At 48.6% G+C, this 20,937-nt stretch overlaps 1 protein-coding gene across 12 annotated transcripts in view; it reads right to left on the minus strand.

The window, feature by feature from the left end:
• Positions 1-149: 149 nt before the first annotated feature.
• The window catches only part of PARP16 (poly(ADP-ribose) polymerase family member 16), a 38,909-nt gene continuing 18,121 nt past the window's right edge, over positions 150-20,937 (minus strand). For 3 of the 12 annotated variants that reach the window (XM_070468636.1, XM_020893480.2, XM_070468638.1), the window contains 5 exons: positions 18,916-19,122; positions 15,854-16,025; positions 14,275-14,416; positions 12,805-12,886; positions 150-461 (listed from right to left, as the gene is read on the minus strand). In XM_070468636.1, the coding sequence (XP_070324737.1) occupies positions 384-461; positions 12,805-12,886; positions 14,275-14,416; positions 15,854-16,025; positions 18,916-19,122 (681 nt within the window). In that variant the 3' untranslated portion in view covers positions 150-383. Of the gene's footprint in view, positions 462-4,957; positions 5,131-5,538; positions 5,634-10,206; positions 10,310-11,258; positions 12,887-14,274; positions 14,417-15,853; positions 16,026-18,915; positions 19,123-20,937 lie in introns of those variants that run through there. The other 9 variants (XR_002313869.2, XR_011488137.1, XR_002313870.2 and 6 more) reach the window with 9 other exon arrangements.

Here is a 20,937-nt window from a genome sequence, read left to right on the forward strand (position 1 = left end):
CTGCACTTTCAATGTAGGGGGCACAGGTTCAATCCCTGGTTGGGGAACTAAGATCCCACATGCTGCATGGTGTGGCCAAAAATTTCTTTTTAAAATTTCAAAAATTAAAAAAAAAAAATTAAAAACAAACAAAAATACACACACACACATCACTCTGTCATTGTTTTATTTACTGTCAGCTCCCTAAGAGTAGGAATCTTGTCTGTCTTGTTCACTGCTGTATCCCGTGCACCCAGCATAACAAGAAAGGTGGGTACAAGAAAGGTGCTCAATTACTATTTGTTGAATACGTAGATTTATTGGTCAGTCAGGCTGCGCATCAAGCAGGCAGTGAGTCTTCTGTGAGCTGGCCAGTCAGAGTTTCTCGATCAGCCTGAGGTGGGTCAGGTAGGCTTTGAGTGGGCTGGTTGCTCTGTGGGGTAGGGCTGTGTGACTGATGAGCCCCCTGTCAGGTCAGGATTCTGGGGGACACAAAGAAATGAAAAGCTGAGGCTCACTGCCCAGAAGCTTCTGGCCGCCTGTCTACTTGGAGGCTCATGGCTCCCCACCACCCAGCCGGGAGGGAGAGGATGGCACAGGGTGACTAGGGAGAAGGCCGCAGAGCATGACCCAGCCTCTGGCAGCTGCTCAACAACTGCTGCAGGGCTTCCAAACGCCCTAACAGCCTTACCTGGCGACTGCTGTGCTTAGCAAGAGCCTGTTCAGGAGACACAGAGAGAGTTTTGTGGCTTCTTCCCCACCCCACCTCCCCTGGATTGGGCCCTCTGCTCATGGAAACTCCCCCAGTGGGCCTGGCTGTCTGGCCCCGGGAGACAGGCAGTGGTGCGTGCCGCCAAAGCCCGCTGTCCACAGGGGCAGGACACGGGCCTGTACTTCCAGAGGCCACTCCTTGCAACCGAACCCAACCTAGGTGCCTCTCTCCATAGATCATAGGAGACCCCGCTCTCTGGTTGAGGAAGGGGCCTTGCATGGAAGCAGGGGACTGCACAATGAATCCCAAGTTTCCCAGGAACACCCCCGGCTGTGAGATCATGGATGTGGGTGGAGTCCCATCACAGACGACCATGTGTAGGAGGGTGTCAGAACTGCCTGCATGAGAAGCAGCTGTTTGCGATAACTGGACAGCCGTACTGAGACCGCTGGCGCTCACTGGGCCTTCAACCTACCCACTGACAAGCTGCATGCCCAGGAGGCCCTCCTCGGGTGACCTCACCCTCCTCGCACACTGGTGAGGGAAATGAGCTCAGGATGGCCACCAGAGGCGGTCTGTTTACTTACAGAGACCCTGGCCGTCAGCAGCTCTTTGACCAGACATTCCCTGTCCTAGCCAGCATGAAGCAGAAATTTCCTTAAACACATTATTTTGGGCTCAACCCACTTGTGCCCTTGTTTTCATTTTTTTTTTTTTAAGAGGAAAATTTCCAGTCCTGGCTCCAAATAGAGCAGCCCAGTGATGATGGGGGGATATCAAAATAACTCCCAGAGGGACTTTTGCAGTTTAAGTTGCTCCTACCTGTCCAGTCACCTCTGGAGCTGAGAGATCATCAAACCAGTTCTCCATCACTCATGTGTGTGTGTGGAAGGGTGGGTCAGAGGGGTGCCCAGGATGATCTCAAGGGCAGACCCTCTCCTTGAGGGCCTCCCTCAACACCTCAGCTACCCTGAGCTCATACTCAGCGCATTTCTCATTTCAGAATCCCTGGCTAGGCCCTGGACCCCTCCCTCATTCCCTCCAGGTCAGGGATATTTCCGGAGAGTCCAAGAGCTGCCAGTTTTCACAGGCTCCAGGGGATTCCCAAGATGGCCACTCCCACCAGCCCTGGCTGAGAGACGCTGTCACCTGCCTCTCCCAACCCCCTCCGTGTCATTCCCGCTGGAACTTAGCCATTCTGGAAGACCTGGGGGAACAGGAGTTATGGAGGTCTCCTCAGTCTCCGCAGGGCTCCAGGATCCTAAGGCCACATGCGCAGGAGCAGAGTGATGCCCTCAATCAAGGAGCATCAATCATGGAAGACAGGTGCCCGCTGCCTAGCTGGGGCTGCCCACTACCGGGGCTGGTGTCAGACAGGCCCAGACATGTCGGGCGGCCCGAGGCCTTCCCTGACCCAGCTCCTCCCTGTGGCCCGACCCTACTTAGCTCAGTGTCCTGCAGCACCAGGGATGGACTCGGGGCAGAATCGGGTCAGAAAAGAGCGTTGGATCTGTGTTCCATAGTGCTTTTCGTAAAACTAGGAAAATGTCAAAGATCCAAGTCAGAGAATGGAGTGGAGGGAGAGGCTCACACACATATGAGTTGGCAGCCTCTCAGAAAGCATTTAAGGGCCAGACTGTCTCATCCAACTGTGCCCCCTCAAGCAACATAGCGCCTGAGCTCCCCAAACAGGAGGTTCCAATTATCTCAATTAGACATGTCTACTAACCCAGAATTTATAAGGTAAGAAAGCTGGAAAGACCCTACATGAGGACAGAAGCTAATGCTTATTGAACATCTACTGTGAGCCTGGTATGATGCTCCACCCTTTACCCATGTTTATCTTATTCAGTCATCACCACCACCCTGAGGGAGAGTAACAATACATGAGGCACAGCACATATGGCAAAGCTGGGATTCAAACCTGGTTCTATATGAACCCAGACAGTCTACAACGAAGCATTCCCAATTTGAACTTCTAGAAAGTAATTAACTCAGGAAATCAATCCCACTCCTTCCGTGAACCAAGTAAGGCTTGTAAATTAAAGACGTGGTAATCCAACCTCGCCACTCCAACAGATGAGGGAACTGAGGCCAGATCACAGAGCAGGTCCGAGCTGAGCACAGGATAGAGACTCAGACTCAGTGTTCCTCCCACCACCCCAGCCTGTCTCACAGTCCTAAGCCCTCACTAAGTCAGGTGAGGGAAGAGTGGGAGAAAAGCTGTGGGTTCTGCCCTCTAGAAGACACAACACAGATGAAAAGAAAAACACATCCACGGCCATGCACAGCCAAGCACACAGGCAGACATGCAGAGACACCCACCGTTCTATGAGAAAACAAGCAGGAAGGGTCCTGACTGCAGGTCTACCTTTTAGATGGCCACATTCTGGCTCTATTCTGACCCCCACGATCCCACACAGTGACAAGTCCCTGGGGTCAAGAGGATGGGCCCACCGGGAACCCAGGCCCCACTGCTAGACTACAAACCAGGTCTGTGAGACTGCATTAGTTCCAGCTCAGAGCCATATGGTAGACTTTGGCAGTGCGTGTGGGCACCCCTAGGCGCAAAGGGTGGCCAAAGGGGATACACACAGAGTCTGGACACATGTGAAGAATCGCGCATGCCTGTGAGCTACAGGATGAAGCCAGGATGGGGAAGGAGAGGCTGGGCCACTCACTCTGTGTTGCTGAGTTTCAGCACAAAACTCAGGAGTTGGGAATTCCAAATCAAACCCAGCCCTCCAGTTATTAGGAGTCTTTCATTTAGCTGCTTGCTGTTTTGACTTAGAACATTTAAATATTTAGACATGAACATAAGCCTTCATTTGTATACTTCCCCGGGGCCTTTCAAATGTTAGGACCTGAGCTAGACACCTCTCTAAATCCCCTGTGCCAGCATAGGGCCATTCATAATGCAAGCACTTGGAAGATGTCTGTTAGTAAATGAGCAAATCACTTTATGAATGAACTGAAGACTGAGTGAATGAATGCTTCTGCACAAATGTAAACAGACAAGCATCCACGCTTTCAGAGACTCACCAACATATCAGTGACAAATCTATGCCCTTGCTCTCAGAGACACATATGCCTCAACTTAATACATCAACAAAAACAAGCATGTTTTTACCAAACTAACCTAAATGCTCACATGTGTACTCCCACCAGGCAGAGATCATCTATGCAAAGACACAGAGGCCTAAACTTTCCCTCAAAGATACCCCCCACATGAGCTTACACAGAGATGTGGATGTATAAATGTGCACACAAACACAGGAGCACACAATTTCCCCGAGGAATTCAATTCCAACTGGAAATGCAGCTGCCTACACAAACGTGGAACAGTCACATAAATCCACAGATACATGCAGCTAGACAAAGATAAAAGAAGAAGGCCAAGACAGACTGAAAGTTAAACAGCCGTCCACAGAGACCCCCAGGCTACCCTGGGTTCCCACACTGTCTGCGGCCAGAGGGGGCTCTTAGAGGAATTCTCTCTGCAGACTGGCTGAGGTATTCTCTCTCCTCCCCCACAGTCCCAGGCCAGAGCCCTAGGGCAGAAAAGCAGATGGTGTGTGCTGGCCGGGGCATCCCCTTCCCAAGTAATCTGCCCTCTGGCCCTGGCCACCTCCTATATCCTGGCCAAGCCTCAACTGGGCGCTGGATCCTGGACGTGGCAGAGCCCCACTCAGGTCCTGCTGCCCCAGCTCCACTCCCAACAGGATGATTTAGGAGGCGCGGGTGAACAGTGCTTTTCCAGAGACCTTGCTTCCTCAGGAAATGGCTCAGCCACAAGCTTGATCTCCAAAACAGGCGTAGGATGAAAACACCTCTGCTCCTCTCCAAAAACATGGGCCACCCCTCTCACCCAGAGCCCCTCACGTCATTCTAGCCACAACATTCCAAGGCAGTGGACAGCAAAAAAATAAAAAAGCCTGGGGTCTAGCCTTGCTTCTGCACTGACTCACGATGTCCACCTCTGTAAAACAAGCCTTAGAGGTGTGATGCCTTCAGATCTACCTAGAATAATGTGGGAGCTTCAAATTCCACAGGCAGCTTTCTGGGCAAGGGTGAAGGGGCTCCAAACCTAAGGACAGTGGCCTTGTCTTGACCTTGTCTGAAGTCACAAGAGTCATTACTACAAATAAAGAGCCTGTGCCAAGAGTGGCTGAGGTGCTTGGCAGGGGGGCGAAATGGGGACTCAGGCAGAGGAATGTGCTGTGCAGTCTGAACACAGATGGTCACCCCCCCCTTCCAGCTACTCACCAGGCCCCCCAAGGCCTCTGCTGGAGGTGGACGCAGGGCTGCAGCCCCACCCGGCCAAGCAGGCTGGGAGACAGGAATGCTGCTCAGCACAGCTGGCTGGACAGGGGAGACTGTTTATTCTCTGATGTCGAGAACATCTCAGACAACCAGGGGGATTTGGCCGCTGGCAGCCCCTGGATGCAAGGTTTAGAAGAAGTCAGTTGAATCAGAGCAGGCTGATGGCCCAATCCCTGAGCAGGCAGTGGGGGTGGAAAGGAGAGGCCGTCCCTCTGTGCCCCACATGCAGTGCCATGTGCCCCTCAGAGCTCACCTCCTGGGTCTGCAATGATGGGGCTGGAAAGGTGAATGAAGCTGAGCCTGAAGCTCTAATAGTGTGGGTGTCAGGGGAGACCTCCCCTGTGCCCATTTCCAGCATCCAGGTGCACCCTGCTTATGAGACATGGCAGAGCTAACGGTCTTTGCCTGGGAAGTGAGCTTCCTTGGCACACCTTGAGCCTGGTGCTGCCCACTCCAGCCTCCTACCCCATCAGCCCAGATCCCTTTTGCTCAGGCAGCTCCTCTACCTGCGGCCTCGCATTTACCTGTCTTATTATTTCAGCTCTAGAGTCAGCTTTGGCTCTGCCTCTTTCGGGATTTTTCACCTTGGGCAGTCACCTCTCCAAGCCTCTTTCTTCTCCTGTAAAATAAAGGCAATGGTATCTGCCTTGAAAGGACACTGTGAAGATCAAATAATTCTTTCGATATACGCATCATGCAGGAGGCACTTAATAAATGGTGTGCCTTTCTCCCTCATTCCTTCTATTGCTACAGAGTCAACCTTCGGTTTTCTGGAGGGCCAAGATGCGCCAGTATAATTTATAACCCGGAGCCCTGGTCTCATCTCCCCTCTGCTCCTCACAGACCTCAGAGTACTCTGGGGTTCCCTAGGCCAGAAGACTTTCTGGAAAAGTGCAAGGTGACCCAAGGAAACACCCTGATGCTAAGGCTGCAGAATACCCCAGAATATGGTGTTTTATATGTGTGTTGCCCAATTCTCATTTTGCACTGGTTTGAGTGCCTTGTGGGTATAGTCCAGGGGTGCAGACTGTCAAAATTCAACAATTCAGACTCATATATCTGAAAACCACATCTTTATATATTCAATAAAAGGTCTACACCAAAAATAACAGAGCACCGGAGATGACAGTGGGTATAAGTTATGGACTCTGTCCTTGTATTCTCCACAAGGCCCAATTTAAACTCTGTTAAATAAAGAGGAATTAATTGGTCATTTGAGCTACCAGGGCTTTCCTCGTAGCTCGGTCGGTAAAGAATCTGTCTGAAGTGCAGGAGACCCAGGTTCGATTCCTGTGTTGGGAAGATCCCCTGAAGAAGGAAATCACTACCCACTCCAGTATTCTTGCCTGGAGAATCCCATGGAGAGAGGAGCCTGGCAGGCTACAGTCCATGGGGTCGCAAAGAGTCAGACACGACTTAGCAACTAAACCACCACATTGGTCTTAAGTGAAAAATCCAGCTTCAGGCATAAGTGCATTCAGTACTCAAACATCATCATCATGACCCTGCTCCTCTTCCCCTCTTGGCTTTGCTTTCCAGCTGAGTTGGCATCAGCCTAAAGCCTCCCAAAGCAGCAAGATGGCAGCAGGAGGAATACAAGCCTCTTTCCTAGCAGTTCAAGAAAAAAAAAAATCTCCTTGGAGCCCCTGATTGGGTCACATGCCCATGTCTGAACCAATCACTGAGGCAGAGGTGTGGGGCTGAAACTCACTGATGGGCTCGGGCCTCAGCCACTGCTCCACCCCTAAAGTGTGTGGATGGGAGGAGCCTTCAGCTTTACCAAAATCCAGCGAGAACGAAACTGGTTCCCCACCGGGAAGGTGGATTCGGTACCAGGAGAGTGATATGGACCACGGGGGACAAGAAGAGATATCAAACCAAAGAAATAAGTGGGTCAGAAACTAAGATGATAAATGCTTTTCAAGCCTACACAAACCCTCTAAAAATATTATTGATGTTCTAGTTTTAAATCCCTACAGACCTCTGACAGGCAATGTGTTACAGACCTCTTTGGGATAGCCTGGACATGCTTGAGAACAGTAAGAACTATACCTTTAAACGGTATGCAGTCCATACTTGCCAGGAATTCGGACCAGCCTTGTCTCCTTCCTGCCTCACCAGCAGGCAGTTTGACTGAAGTGACCAGTGTCACCAGGGCAGAAGGGCCTGTCAGCACCGCAGGCTGATTTCACTGGGCCAAATGGGTTTAAGTTATCAAGTAAGTCTGACTCCAGTGGCCTCAGCCCTCTCCCCCTACCTCCTCACATGGTCAAAACTCCACTCACCCTTGAACTTCCAGCGATTTCTCTCTCACCATTCCCCAGCTCCTTCTCAACTCTTACTAAAACCTGTTCTTAGGAAAGGCTTCCTCTTCAGTCATTTACACTTGTGTATGAATAAACATCAAATCAATAATTTAATCTCTTAGGACCATTTGCATTTGGAGTCTGAGCCTTTAAATATGAAACTTTTAAAAGGCTCTGTCCAGTTGGATGCATGAGACAAGTGCTCGGGTCTGGTGCACTGGGAAGACCCAGAGGAATTGGGTGGAGAGGGAGATGGGAGGCGGGATGGGGATGGGGAATACATGTAACTCCATGGCTGATTCATGTCAATGTATGACAAAACCCACTACAATATTGTAAGTAATTAGCCTCCAACTAATAAAAATAAATGAAAAATAAAAAATAAAAGACTCTGTCCTCCCCACCCCAAACTACTCCCAAAAGGTATTCTTGGTGACAGAGAATGAGACTCTGAAATCAACCGAAAAACGTCCACAAAATTCTCTGAAACCCTCATCCACCTGTACTGGCTTACCAATGAATTTTTTCTTGTCTGACCTCAATCATCTTTGCTGACATTACCCTCTACTATGGCAAAGAAATTTCGTTCATCCTTTCATCCATTTATTCAGTCAACAAGCTTTTCTTAAGCTTCCACCATATCTTAGATACTTGGGTTTACACAGATGACCTGGGCCCTGCCCTCAAAGAGCTTGCAGTTAAATTTTACTGCAGGAAACATCACTTTCACCACCAGATTTTTAATGCAAGCAAAGTCTAGCCCAGTGGTTGGTATACAGCAGGTATTCAGTAAATGCTTCTTCCCCTTCTCAGGGCTGTGCTATGTGGGCACTGCAGTGGAATACTGGAAATTTTCTAAAAACTCTTTCCAAGTGGATAAGAGTGCCAACAGGAGTGGGTGGAGATGGTGGTTTCTATCTTACTTCAGAATATTATGATTTATTTTGGATGTTCCAAATGTCAGGTTGGAGATTCATGCGAAGGAGAGGGGCTTATTCTAACCAGATCAGAGCTAGAGGCAGCCCAGGACACTGTCTCCCTGGTGCATGGCCCCAGACAGTTTGGAAATAAACAGAAACCCATCCAGAGGTGAGAGACTGACAAAAGCAAAAACAAACAAAGGCCAAGAGATGGAAAACTCTCTTGGTGGGGCAGGGTGGAGGGGACAGGAGAGGAGGGCTGTGGAAGGGGATTAGGGAGAGGTTTGGTCCTGGTTTTTTCTAGGGAGCTAGATCCAGCCCCACCCCACCCCCTACCAAGAATCACCATGGCAATGAGGAGGGTGAGTCTTGGCTGATTCCAAGTCAGGACAAACTTCCCAGGCTTAGCAGCAGGAATGGGCTCAGATGGACAAGTTCTAAAGAAAAAGATCTGAATTGGGCTTTTAAAATTAGAACTTCCCACCCACTACTGGTTTTGCAGGCAATCAGTGTTTAACTAAATAGAAACAAGAATGGGCCACATCCCTCCTCCACATCTCTCTCACATACACATGTACACTTATCCAAAAGCCCAGAGTAAAATCCTTCCTTTTGTGGTGGAAAGTGACAGCTCATGGGACCCTTGGCACTCCTCAGAAGCAGGGACCTAGCCGGTGACAAGTCCGCTTGCCACCTCCCGTAACTGTCCCCTTCACCCCGTCCCTGGCAGTGGCATTAGTGACAGAGACTGATGAGGTTGCTTTGACAAGACCAAGGCAGCTGGGCCTCTAATAAGAGGCAGCTCCAAATGAACCACCATCTGGTCTCATCTGCCACCAGCTGCCTGGGGGAGCTCTTGGCCCTTAGGTGCTTCCTCCTCTATGAAAGTGTCTGCAGCGTGAGCCCCCTGAACTCTCAACTCCCAGGAGCCAATTCTGCCCTGTCCTGACCTTGTTGGCCTACAGGGTCTGCCTTAGATGTGGAGTTGGTGCTAAACAGAATTGAGACTAGGGTTTGTTTCCTTCCTGCCTCTCTATCCCCAGGTACCCAGGGATCTCACACTACCCCCCAGGACCCCACACTATGCCGTGACCCTCGTCCAGAGTTGGCTCATCCACTAGGCATAGTAGGCATAGGGCCTAGAGTCCACATCACAAAAAGGATTTAATTCCCTTTAAAAGTGGAAGAGGGACTTCCTTGATAGTCCAGTGGCTAAGACTCTGCAGTCCCAATGTAGGGGTCCTGAGTTCAATTCCTGGTCAGGGAACTAGATCCTACATGCAGCAACTAAGATCCCAGGTGCCGCAACTATGACCCAGTACAGCCAATTAAAGAAACGGGGGGGTAGGGGGGGATGAGCTTTTAAATGGAGGAAAACATTTTAGTATATAATAGTAATACATTCATCTTTATACCAACACAGTCCTAAAGTATAATTTTAGATATTTTTTAGATAAAGGGGCCCATGAAGGCAAAAGTGCACAGGGCTCATGAAAGTCATAAGGTGGCCCTGTCCTGTCCTAGTCTTCCCTCATATCCATTCCAACCCTCCAGACTCCAGCGATTTCCTTCCCTCATACAGAAACGTATCTGTCCCTGGGGCCCGTTGGCTTGGAGGCTCCTGGAGGTCAGGACCGTTCTTCAACCATCCTCCTGTCCCCATCATAAGCCCAGTGCCTGTCCCAGAGTCACATCAGGTATTGTACAACTGTTTTTTTTTTTGGAAAGTGGAAAAGAACAGAAACCTCAGAAAAAGGGGGGCTAGTTTTTAAATTAGTATTGTCTGACAACCCCTGGAAACTGTGCTCTTGTCAGATCTGTACAGTCAGACTTGGTTCACATCCCGTGTGCTGCACTCTACTGAAACTGCTCCGGCCAAGCTCACCAAGGATCCCCAACTCAGTAAATCCAATAAATACTTCTCTGGTATAATCTCGACTGTCCGGCAGCATTTGACACTGCTCACCAAGACTTCCTTTTCACTTCTGTGACACGTCACTGTTCCAATGTCCCTGGACACTAGTGCTCTACTTTGCATGCTCCTCCTTATAATCTCCTCCGCTGGGCCACTGAAAACAAATAACAATAACAGCAGCAGCTGAAACATATCAGTTACTTGCTCTACTGTAACTGTCAAATTCTTTTAGTCCTCAAAATAATTCCTAAATCCATTCTCCAACTACCAGCTAAAGTAATTTTTCTGCAAACCAAATGTGATCATGTCATTTCCTCGCTTAAAATCTAATGGCTTTCCCCAGCCCACTGCTTTTAAGGTCTTTCATGATCTGGCCCCTGCCTATCTCTCCAGCCCCACTTCTCACCATAGCCTCTTCCTTTATGACCCATCCTGCTTTTAGCTTCTCCAGCAAAAACTCCATGTCTCTGCACGTGCTATTCACACTGCCTGAAACACTTTTCCTCCACCTCTGATGGCTTTTTCAGGAGTTAGTGAACATCCCCTTTCCTGGGAGCCCAGGGGGGCTGTATAGCATGGCGCTTACGAGACTGACAGTGAAGCCAGGTTCCACCCTCAGCTCTGCCACTTCCTAGCCATGTAACTGGGCAAGCTATTCAACATTCTGGTACTTCACTTTCTTATCTGTTGTGAGGATTAAAGAAATCAGTACATGAAAGGTGCCTTGTAGGCTCCAGGGTGACCCCAGATCATGTTAAGATAACCTTGCCAACTGTTTTCCAGAACTCCTTTATAACATCCTATAATGCCGACTTCACTCCTGAGAATGTCTGTTGGTCTGTCTACCTCGCTAGACTGTCAGTTCCATGAGGGCAGGGGTAGTTGGACCTGATGCTGCTCCTGTTTCTAGTGCCTGGTACACAGCAGGTGCTCATATTTGCTAAATCAATGACTATAAATGTAATGCCTATAGACATCCTAGAGATATATACTCTCCAGAAAATGGACACCTCAAACATGGAAGGAAAGAGAGGATGAAATTTTTCACAATGATGAATACACAGCAGCCTCGCATTGAGGCTGAAAGCAGTCACAAAGGCAACTTGGAAATTAGGAAAATATCTTTATTATTTCTGAAATGTTCCAATATTCAATGTAGAAACCATGATAGTGGCCTTTTCACAACTTCACAAATTATAGAAAAATGACTTTCCATCTTCTTTACAGAAATCTCCCCCCAAAATCAGGGCTCCATGACGGCTGGCCCTGGCGGGAAGGAGGGGCAGAGAGTAGAGCAGGGAGAACCAGTGCTCTCAGAGTGGTCCGAGGCTCTTCCTGCACATTTAAAGCTCAGGCCGAGTCCCAGAGACCTGCTGGCCCTGGGAGGGAGGCGTGGCCCCCACACACCTGCGGCACACCGAGGCCAGCCTCTGCTTCAAAGGCCGGCCACCCCCAGAAGGACTGCGGTGCGGCACTTGCGGCTGACGGGCCACAATGAAGGCAGCTTCGTGAGAACGAGAGGAGGAGGCAGGCCTGCAGCTCAAATCCTTTTTCTCTAAAGCACGGCCAGGAAAGAGGCTGTGGTCACTGGCCAAATGGGGTTCTAGGTTTAGAAATATCCCCTTTTAGCTCACAAAAACAAACTGTCAAATAGTTTTTTTTTTTTTAATCATAAAACAAACATTTGGTTCCATTTAGGCTGTAATCAGCAATTGGTAATTTTTAGAAAAAGACGACGTGAGTTGCTCATCGTTTTTATCAGGTCTCTGACTCCTTCCTTTCTCATGCGTGGTTGGGTGGAGGGGTTACAGCTGTGGCAGAGGACTGCTTGTTGATGTGAGAAAACTGTGAAGTGTTTTTTGCACTCACATACAAAGGCTGATGGAATTCAAAATGATTCCACCGAGTTTTCGGGCCTGGTGCACTGGGAAGACCCAGAGGGATCGGGATGGGGAACACATGTAAATCCATGGCTAATTCATTTCAGTGTATGACAAAAACCACTGCAATGATGTAAAGTAATTAGCCTCCAACTAATAAAAATAAATGGAAAAAAAAAAAAGAAAATACAAACTGTAAAAAAAAAAAACAAAAAAAACAAAATGATCCCACCGAGTTTTATGAGAAACAGGACTGTTCCTCTTGGGTGTCTCAAGTCAAAACAAGGCAACTGCCTAGTGATTTATAGTCCCCACTACACATTTTCTGCCTTCCAAGAAGGCATTAGAGAAGGGCCGATGTCCACCAGAAGCAATTGTAAACACCCCACAGACAGCCTGGACACGTTGTTTTCAAATGCAGCAGGACTCTCTCCTTTGGCCCTGGCAAAAAAGCCAACTCCCTCAGACTGTTTAGGGAGAGAACAGACAGGAAACCTCCCCTAAAAGCTAAGAGGGGCCAGTGCCCTCCATCGACAAGAGTGGTGGAGAGCATCGTCAAAGGCAATTGATACATTTATGGCATATGAAAATTGTCCTGTGGTCCCCAAGTGGCCCCCAGGCTCGACCTGGCTGGATGGGGGGCACAGGAGGTACAGAACGAGTTATCATAAGGCACGTGATCGAGGTGGCCCCCACACCAGGCCCAGAAAGATTATCTCTTCGCACGATTCCAAAAGTGTTGGAAAGCTGAGGAGTTGATGACACTCACTGTGAGCAGCAGCAGCAGATACAGGGTGATCATGACCGTAAACCAATGGCTGGAGACCCAGGAGAGCTGGCTGGAAGCCCTGCTTCAGGGGGGTGGGGGAGGAGTGATGTTGGAACAAAGAGAAAAATATTTTTTTAAAGGGTATGCAACGACTTCTGGCTCAGAGAAGATGAAATGATGAATTTCGTCCTCTGAGTGAGCCATGAAATGAAGCTTCATGCGTGCTCCTTCACTCAAAAAAATCTGGAGCTGTTTGCCCTGGCGCTGACATGCCTTTCACCAGAACATTTTCTAAATGTACAAAGACAGCTATGCAATGAGCTCATCCTGATCTTTTCTTTTATAGCTCCTCTTGAACCTTTTATAACCAGTCTTTTCTTAAGCAAGACTATGGTATCTAGACAGATGACCTTGCTAAGGCAGATGACCAGATGGCGGCAGGTGGCAGGGTATTTAGCACAAGGCTTTTCACTTTCAGACATGCACAGATATCACTCTGAGCAGGGGAAATCCTCTCTGACCCACTGGGAGATGATCTAAGCCATCCCAATGTGCACTGCAGAGACACTGCAGGAAGGAGTGGGAAAGGAATGGAATTTTCAAGTAGAAAAAGCCAGAAAAAAAAAAAAGCCAGATGATTTTAAACCACAGGATACTGTCCCCCAAGCTTAGGAACCCTGTATATATTTCCCAGATTTAAGGGGAGACGATTTTACTAGTTTATTGAATCCTGAAGCATAGAAGCCACTGACAAGCAGGAGTTGGGAGTATTAACAATAACCCTTTCCCTGTCTAACCTGCTCACCTGTTGCTCATCCCCATGAGAAACTCTATCACGGTAGAGTCTAAGCCCCCAACAATGCAACAAAATCTCAAAGTGACCCCCAACCCCGGAGAGCCCTGCCAAACCCCCAAATACACACTGCTGGAACAGCATGAAGAATCCACCACTCTCAGATTCTTACTGGCTAGAATGGCCTCATCTGCTATTGGATTCAATACTCTAATTTTAGAGATAAAGATGAAGCATCCCAGGTCCAGAAAGGGGCAGGTGGTGGTTTGAGAGTCACTGTGGAAAGTGACTGAGCCAGACGGCAAAGAATCAGAATTCCAGCCCAATCCTGGCCCCACCCTACCTCTCAGCTCAGCCCAATCAGTGGATTTCAGCCTGTGATCAGAGCCTAGGTCTCACGTCTCAGCTTCATTCAGTCCCTCAAGTCATTTGTGTTAACAAAGCTGTTCCTCACTAGAATATATAGTCCCCTAGGGTCCCCTAGGGCCAGGACCACATTTTATTCAATCTGTATTCCTCACTCCCTACCCCTTACATGAAGCAGAGTGCTTTCTATATCTCATACACAGCTGCGGTGTAGGCTGAGGGAGAGGGGCCGCTGACAACCAGGAACCCACTCCCAGGAATGCAGCCCTTGGCTGTCCTCCTGGACTTCGTGCAGCGACCATCCTTCTTACCTGTTGGGCTGCTTCTGCGAATACACCAGCAGGTACTTCACGCGCAAGAGCTGGTTATTGGTGACCACAAAGTACTTTGGAGGGACGTCACCCCCTTCACTGTGCTTGATTCTCGCTCTCCTGCGATCTATCTCCTTGGAATCTGAATAAGGAGAAAAAGCACAACTTTACAGGGGGAAATGCAATAACAAAAGCAAACAATGAATAGAAACAAGTTAAGCCTCCTGGTCCTGAGGGTGGAGGGGCCCCGGCAGGCAGAGGAATGGCCTGTCTATATACAGGAAGCGGGAATAAAAAACAGGAAAGTTCGACAGAAAGACCGCCAGGAAGAACAAAAAGGGAATAGGAAAATAAAAAAGATACAAGAGGGTAAAAAAGAAAAAGACTGAGCAAGGAAAGCAGAGGGAAGCAGCAGATTGATGGCCACAACAAAAATATCATCTGGGACTAGCAACAGGGCTTGATCTGAATCAAGTCTTTTAACAGGCATTTTAAATTAACCATTCTGCATTCGAGCTTCCTAGAACACTCATCTTCCATCCTTCGTACTATGACTTGTTTAAAAAAAACAAAAAACCTTTCCTTTTAGTAATATGAAAAAGAACCAAAAAAACCACTACCAAAAAAACCCACAACAGGCCAAAGCTTTGTGACGGCAGACATTACAAGGTCTTGTCCTAATGTTTAATGTCACGGTGTGCAGACTTCCTAAGAATTATACAAGCGAATACTTATGCTGTCTGGTTTGTGAGAGTGGCGTCAGACCTGGGCCCGTTCCTCAGGATTCCAGTTGTTTTACATTAGGGGCGAGGAACAGACAGTGTTCTCAATTCTCCTTTTCTCAGTGGAACCAACAGGCCAGCTCTGGAGTCTAGAATGACAGTCCTGTGACTTCTCTGCCTTTCAGGACAAAACAGAAGGGGGCAGAACTTTAAGGGACAAATCCAGAGAGCCCACTGGTCTGAGAGCTTTAAGGGAGATCCAGAGAGGCCACCGAGGGGCCCACTGGTCATCTGCTCACTGGGGAGCCCAGGATTTACCCCCATGGCCTCAGCTGCCCCTCGCATCCTCCTGGGGCTCCAGCACACAGCAGAGCAGCCTGGAGGAACAGGCTGAGACGCATCCTTAGCTTCAGTTTAGCAAATGTTTACTGGATGTCAAGTGCGTACCAGGCTCCCTGCTGACACCAGGTGCCCAAGAGTGAATGAGACCCAGGTTCTGCCTTCAAGGAGCCAGTGCTCTGGCCTTGCATATTCATTTTCATCTTCTCTATCCCAAAGCTTTCCCTGAGCACTTGGACTCACCGTGACTGTCCCCTCCTCTGAGCTATCCCGTGGACCCATCAGCACCCTCAGCTGGCACTCCTGACCTACTGCCTTGTAGTAGGTGATATCCTTTCCACTTGTGTTCAGTTCTTAAGAAGATGGCTCACTCCCTGAAGGCAGGCTCTATCCTACGCCGCTCTACATCCAGCCCATCCCCTGCCATGCGATGGGTGTTCCACCCAAAAGCTGGGTCAAAGGCAAGAGCCTGACACCCAGAGGCCTGCAGCCCAGGTCAGGGCCAAGTGCTTACTCACCCTTCTTCTTCGTTTGGCACTTGACGTCTGGATGGTCAATGACCTCGCACACAGCCACGCAGCTAAGGATGGGGCCAAGGAGACTGTGCTGCCACCCGTGGCCATGGGGGCTATAAATGAGGGCCAGGCTCAGGTCACTGGTGAGGTAGGTCCCTTCCCCAAACAAGGATGTCTGGAACGGTGGAGATCAACAGAAAACAAACAGGGCTGGGTGAGTGCTGAGTGGGTGCAGCAAAACAACACAGGTCTTTCTTCAGTAGAGTTGTTAACACAAAGTCTTCCAGCCTCTCCTTCCCCCAGCAAAAGACATAAGATCAAACACTCCCATGACATCATCACAGTGTTATTACAAAACACATTCCTATCCGACCACAGCATAACTGATTGTGCATGTGGCTGACTAACCTGGCAAACTAGTAGTTCTAGTGCTTAAGGCTGAGTAAGAAAAACACAGGTGTTAAGAGCCCAAACGGACCCATGTTTGAACCCTGCCTACCCCTCTAACAAGATAGCAAGTAATATAAATTCTCTGGGCCTCAGTTTCCACACCTACAAAGTGGTGATAATAATCTCTTCTTCACAAGGTCATAGGCAAGGATTCAATGAGACGATGCACATAAAGCACCACACAGAATACCTGGCCCAAGAGAGGGGTGGGTATTCCATCACAGGCTCTCGTGTCTTGGGGTATCAGTAATTCCTGCTACACGACTGGATTAAGCATGGTGGCACTGACTGGCTTGCAGAAGCAAAGTCATGCCCCTATGTGCAGGGAGGGCACGGGGGTCACACCTAAGTGACATGGGGAAGTAATCTGAGTCATTACTTGGAAAAGAAATGAATCTCTCAGACCAGACACTGTAACCAAATAAGGCAGGACTATATGAGAAGCAGGGTTAAGTTTTGTGTTGGTGCAGACCAAGAAAAGGTCCAAAATTCTAGGAGGCAGGTCACTGGTGGTAGGTGCTAACTTGCTGTCCTCCACAAGGAAGCAGGCCAAGTAAAACAGAAACCTCTCAAGTGAAATACCTCCAAGCTGAGGCTACGGCAGGCATAGCAAACACATCCTTTGCCCATGGTAGACATCAATAATCAATCACGATGCCAACTTAAAAATATCAATCAAAAAAAAATATATCAATCATGGCACTCATTCATACCGATTCAGACTCCTTCTCAGCACAACATTCCAAGTAACTGCTACCAGTGGATGGAATTTGACGTAAGTTGTAAGTCAAATTCTATCTCTGGGCCTCAGTGTCAGTATCTTAAGATGACTGAACGGCCTTACACAACTCACTGAACATCCTCTGCTTGAGAACTGAGAAACATCCTATTCAGTGGCACCAGGCTTCCACAATTCTCAGCCAATTAAGTGAAGCTTAGGGGAAACGAAGCAAGCCTCTGCTTGGCCATTTTACAAGGTCCCCATAGCTCAAAAGCTAGCACAGGCCTTCTCCAAGGAGGTAATTCTCTGATCTGACCCTACACCCATTTCTGCTTATGCCTGCCATGTATACACAATTCCCTAGACTCAAGAACCATGCACAGGGGAGCGCAACAGCAGGAAACTTGGGAGTATCTATACCAAGGAAACATTCTTAGAGCTTCAGCTGGAAGGCAGGCTCCCTCAAGCAAGCCCCTCACTGAAAACTCAGACAGAGGCCAGAAGAATATCCACTTCACCAAAGGGCTCTGATGAGATGCTTCTAAGCAGCAAACCCCTCAACCAGGAGAAGGCTTGGTTACAAGACTGGAATTGGCAGACAACTTCTTCAGATGTGCTCTAGTGTGAAGTGTAGGGCCCCTGGATTCCAGTAGCCTGGCCATAATAAGCTGAGAGCCAGAGTAAACAAGCCCATCCTCCTCAACAAAACCCAACTGCGATAATCAGCTGCAGCAGTGTTGGAAAAGTCTCTCCTGCCTTGGGGCTGCGTCAGCTACAAATGAGTCCACAGCTCATGGAGCCAGCCCCCAGACAAGGCCGATGCTGACACAACTAAGGGAGAAGCTGCAGCCCCCTCCAACCACCCCCACAGTCCCTCTCCCTCAGCCTCTAAAAGAAGCCCCTGCTTCCTTGGTGCTTAAGGACAGGAAGAGCCCTCTGCATGTGAGAAGTGTTTCAGTCCCATCAGGACACCAGAAGGTGGGGAATGGCATCCTATTTTACAGATGAAGACCCCGAGGCTCTGAGAGGTTAAATAAATTTGCCCATTTTAAAAAAGGGAGGAAAGGGACTTCCCTTATGGTACAGTGGTTAAGAGTCTGCCTGCCGATGAAGGGGACACATGTTTGACCCCTGGTCTGGGAAGATTCCACATGGCGTGGGGCAATCAAGCCTGCACACCCCAATGAAGAGTGGGCCCCGCCTGCCCCAACTAGAGAAAGCCCATGTGCAGCAATGATGACCCAGCACAGCCCCCCCTCCTCAAAAAAAGGTGCGGGGGAGCTCAAGGAGGGAGCTCCTCTCAATTTCCTCAATGACTAACTCTCTTGGGAGGGTCCCCGAGGCAAGTACTTCTCAAACTTCAACACACATATGAATCACTTGGGAGTCTACTAAATTGTTATTTCTCACATGATGGGGTCTGGATGGGCCTGAGATTCCACGTGTTCAACAAGCTCCCAGTGATGTGGTCCAGGGATCATGCTGGGAAGACAGGGCTGGCCATACCACCAGGGGAGCTCTGAAAGCACACCGGTGCCTGGGCCCCACTCCCAGAGATTCTGATTTAATTGGATGGGGACGTAGCCAGACACTGGGACTCTTAATGGCTCCCCCAAGCGATTCTAAATGTGCAGCCAAGGCTGGGAACCATCTTTAAAGCAAACACTTCTCAACCTTTCATCAGCAGAGGAATCCCCTGGAGACCTTATTAAAATGCAGGTTCTGACTCAGGTCTGGTGGGCCAAGGATTCTGCATTTCACAGGCTCCTAGGTGATGCTGCTGGTCAACAGACCACACTTTGAGTGGCAAGACCTTGGTGAACCTACCTGCCCCCACCCTCACCAGCTCTGACCACCCCTCACGGCCCCCTGGTGTCAGCAGACTTGGGCCCACCTTGTTCAGGTGGCAGTGCAGGCCATTGTGGATGATGGAATGGAAGTTTTCTAGGCGGCTCCCGTGGAAGGCGTAGATGAGGTCGCGCTCTCCTTTGGTCTCATAAAATTTGGTGTTGGCTGGGTCGGAATACTCGACTTCAAACAGGAAGTCCGGCACAGGGACAGGCGTGTGAGGGGTACCAGTCAGCTTTTGGATCTTTTCAAACTTGAAAACATGCAGGAAGTCGCAGTTTTATTTGGGAAGCTGGTAAAGAGTGCTGCCAAAATGGCCTCCTAAAGCCTTGGGCTTAGCTCCTATGGGCTCTGTTCATGAGAACAACTGGTTTCACAGGAATAAAAACATCAGTTCATAAACAAGTTCAGAGCCTACAGCTCAAGACTGCTTTCCTCTAATGGTGTTTTCCCCTACAGTCAGTTAACTAAGAAGCATGAATTGTACCTTCTAACTAAAGATCACATCTAATTTTCATTACACTTTCACATTTATTTCCTGCATTCCATCTTTACAATACTATCAGGAGCTAGAAAGGTGTGATAAATTACAAAACTGGCCATGAATTGTTCCTCCCATCCCTGTCCATTCACCTTTCTGCAATGTGACTTTGCAGGTGGAATTCCACCAAGATTTCATCGGGAGATGGAATCAATTTCTCCACCCTTTAAATCTTCACTTCTCTTGGCTAACGGGACCTTGGTAAGCATATGGCAGAGACTTGAAAAGAGCTTTCCTTTCTCTTGTCTGCTGCTGGGAACACTCCACAAGCCCTGCAAACCTTCTACAGGATGACAGCCTTGCAGAAGCAGGCACCAGCCACAGCCACCTTCAGCTGGGAGAGCTGAAGCCCCGTACGCTTAAGTGAGGTTACCCTAGGACAGCCCCACGTGAGCCAGCCCTGCTCAGGAGAACCACCCGACCCATGCAGAGAATCGTGAGCAGCAGTCCACGTTGTTTCAAGCCAGTAGATTTTGGGGATGGTTTGTGATGCAGCAGAAGTCAACTGACATGCAAGGATGAACTCCTTCCTAAGGGGTAATAATGCTCTTCAGGGCAGAGACCACATCATTTCTGAAATTTTCGAACAGTACATCCCAGACCAAAGTCAGTCTGTGGTAAAGTTTTCTCTGGGTTATCATTAAATGACAAAAATAAGGGCAATTTCACAGATATATTTACACTGATGTAAGGTTGCCATGAGCCCTTCTTTAAAAGAACTATCCTTTAGCCGGAGGTCAGGGCCACCGTCCCTTTTTCATATTAAAATATCCTTTTTTAAAATAATATGTGGTAGACTAATGTCCTTACTTGGGCACGGCAAATAAAAAGTTGATAATCCTGGATCCCAACACTTCATATATTAATGGAACTTAACTGCTCTATAATCAAACATCAAGAAGCAATTGCTTTATCTACTTTGCCTACAACACCCAACAGCCAGTAAACCCCTAATGAGGAAGGAGTAAATCTAAATTTAACAGATGACAAAAGTGAAACCCAAAGACCATCTAGGAGTTAGCAGCCCAGCCTGGATCTGAACACAGGTATCCTGACTCCCACTCCAGGATGCTGATGTTTCTTACCACCCATCATGGATGGAGGATGTCCCTAGACACCAGAAACCAAGATACCAAAATCTATGCCACTTAAGGAGCATTTTTGTCTTTAGGAGGAACTTATGAAATCAAATGCTCTTAAATTTAAAATGATTAAGTGAAGAATGGTACAGACAAACCCCTGTTACCACTTAGAGGTAAGAACACCAGATCAGCGATCTGTCAGTCTACACTTTGACCCTTGTTGTCCCAGCCTGTCCCTGCAAGATCCCAACCAGGCAAGGGAAGCCAAATTACGGACCATCTGCCCTGTACCAGAAACTATGCTGGGGGTGACACACATTCTGTCATAGCTCCCTTCTGAGCTGTTAATATTCTCAATTTACAAATAGGGCACAGAAGACTAAATAATAGATAGAATTTGAACCGAGAGCCTGAGGTTATCCATCACTTCGGTCTGCCTTGTTGC

The sequence above is a fragment of the Odocoileus virginianus genome, chromosome 6 (assembly GCF_023699985.2).
Source record: "Odocoileus virginianus isolate 20LAN1187 ecotype Illinois chromosome 6, Ovbor_1.2, whole genome shotgun sequence".
Lineage (NCBI taxonomy): Eukaryota > Metazoa > Chordata > Mammalia > Artiodactyla > Cervidae > Odocoileus > Odocoileus virginianus.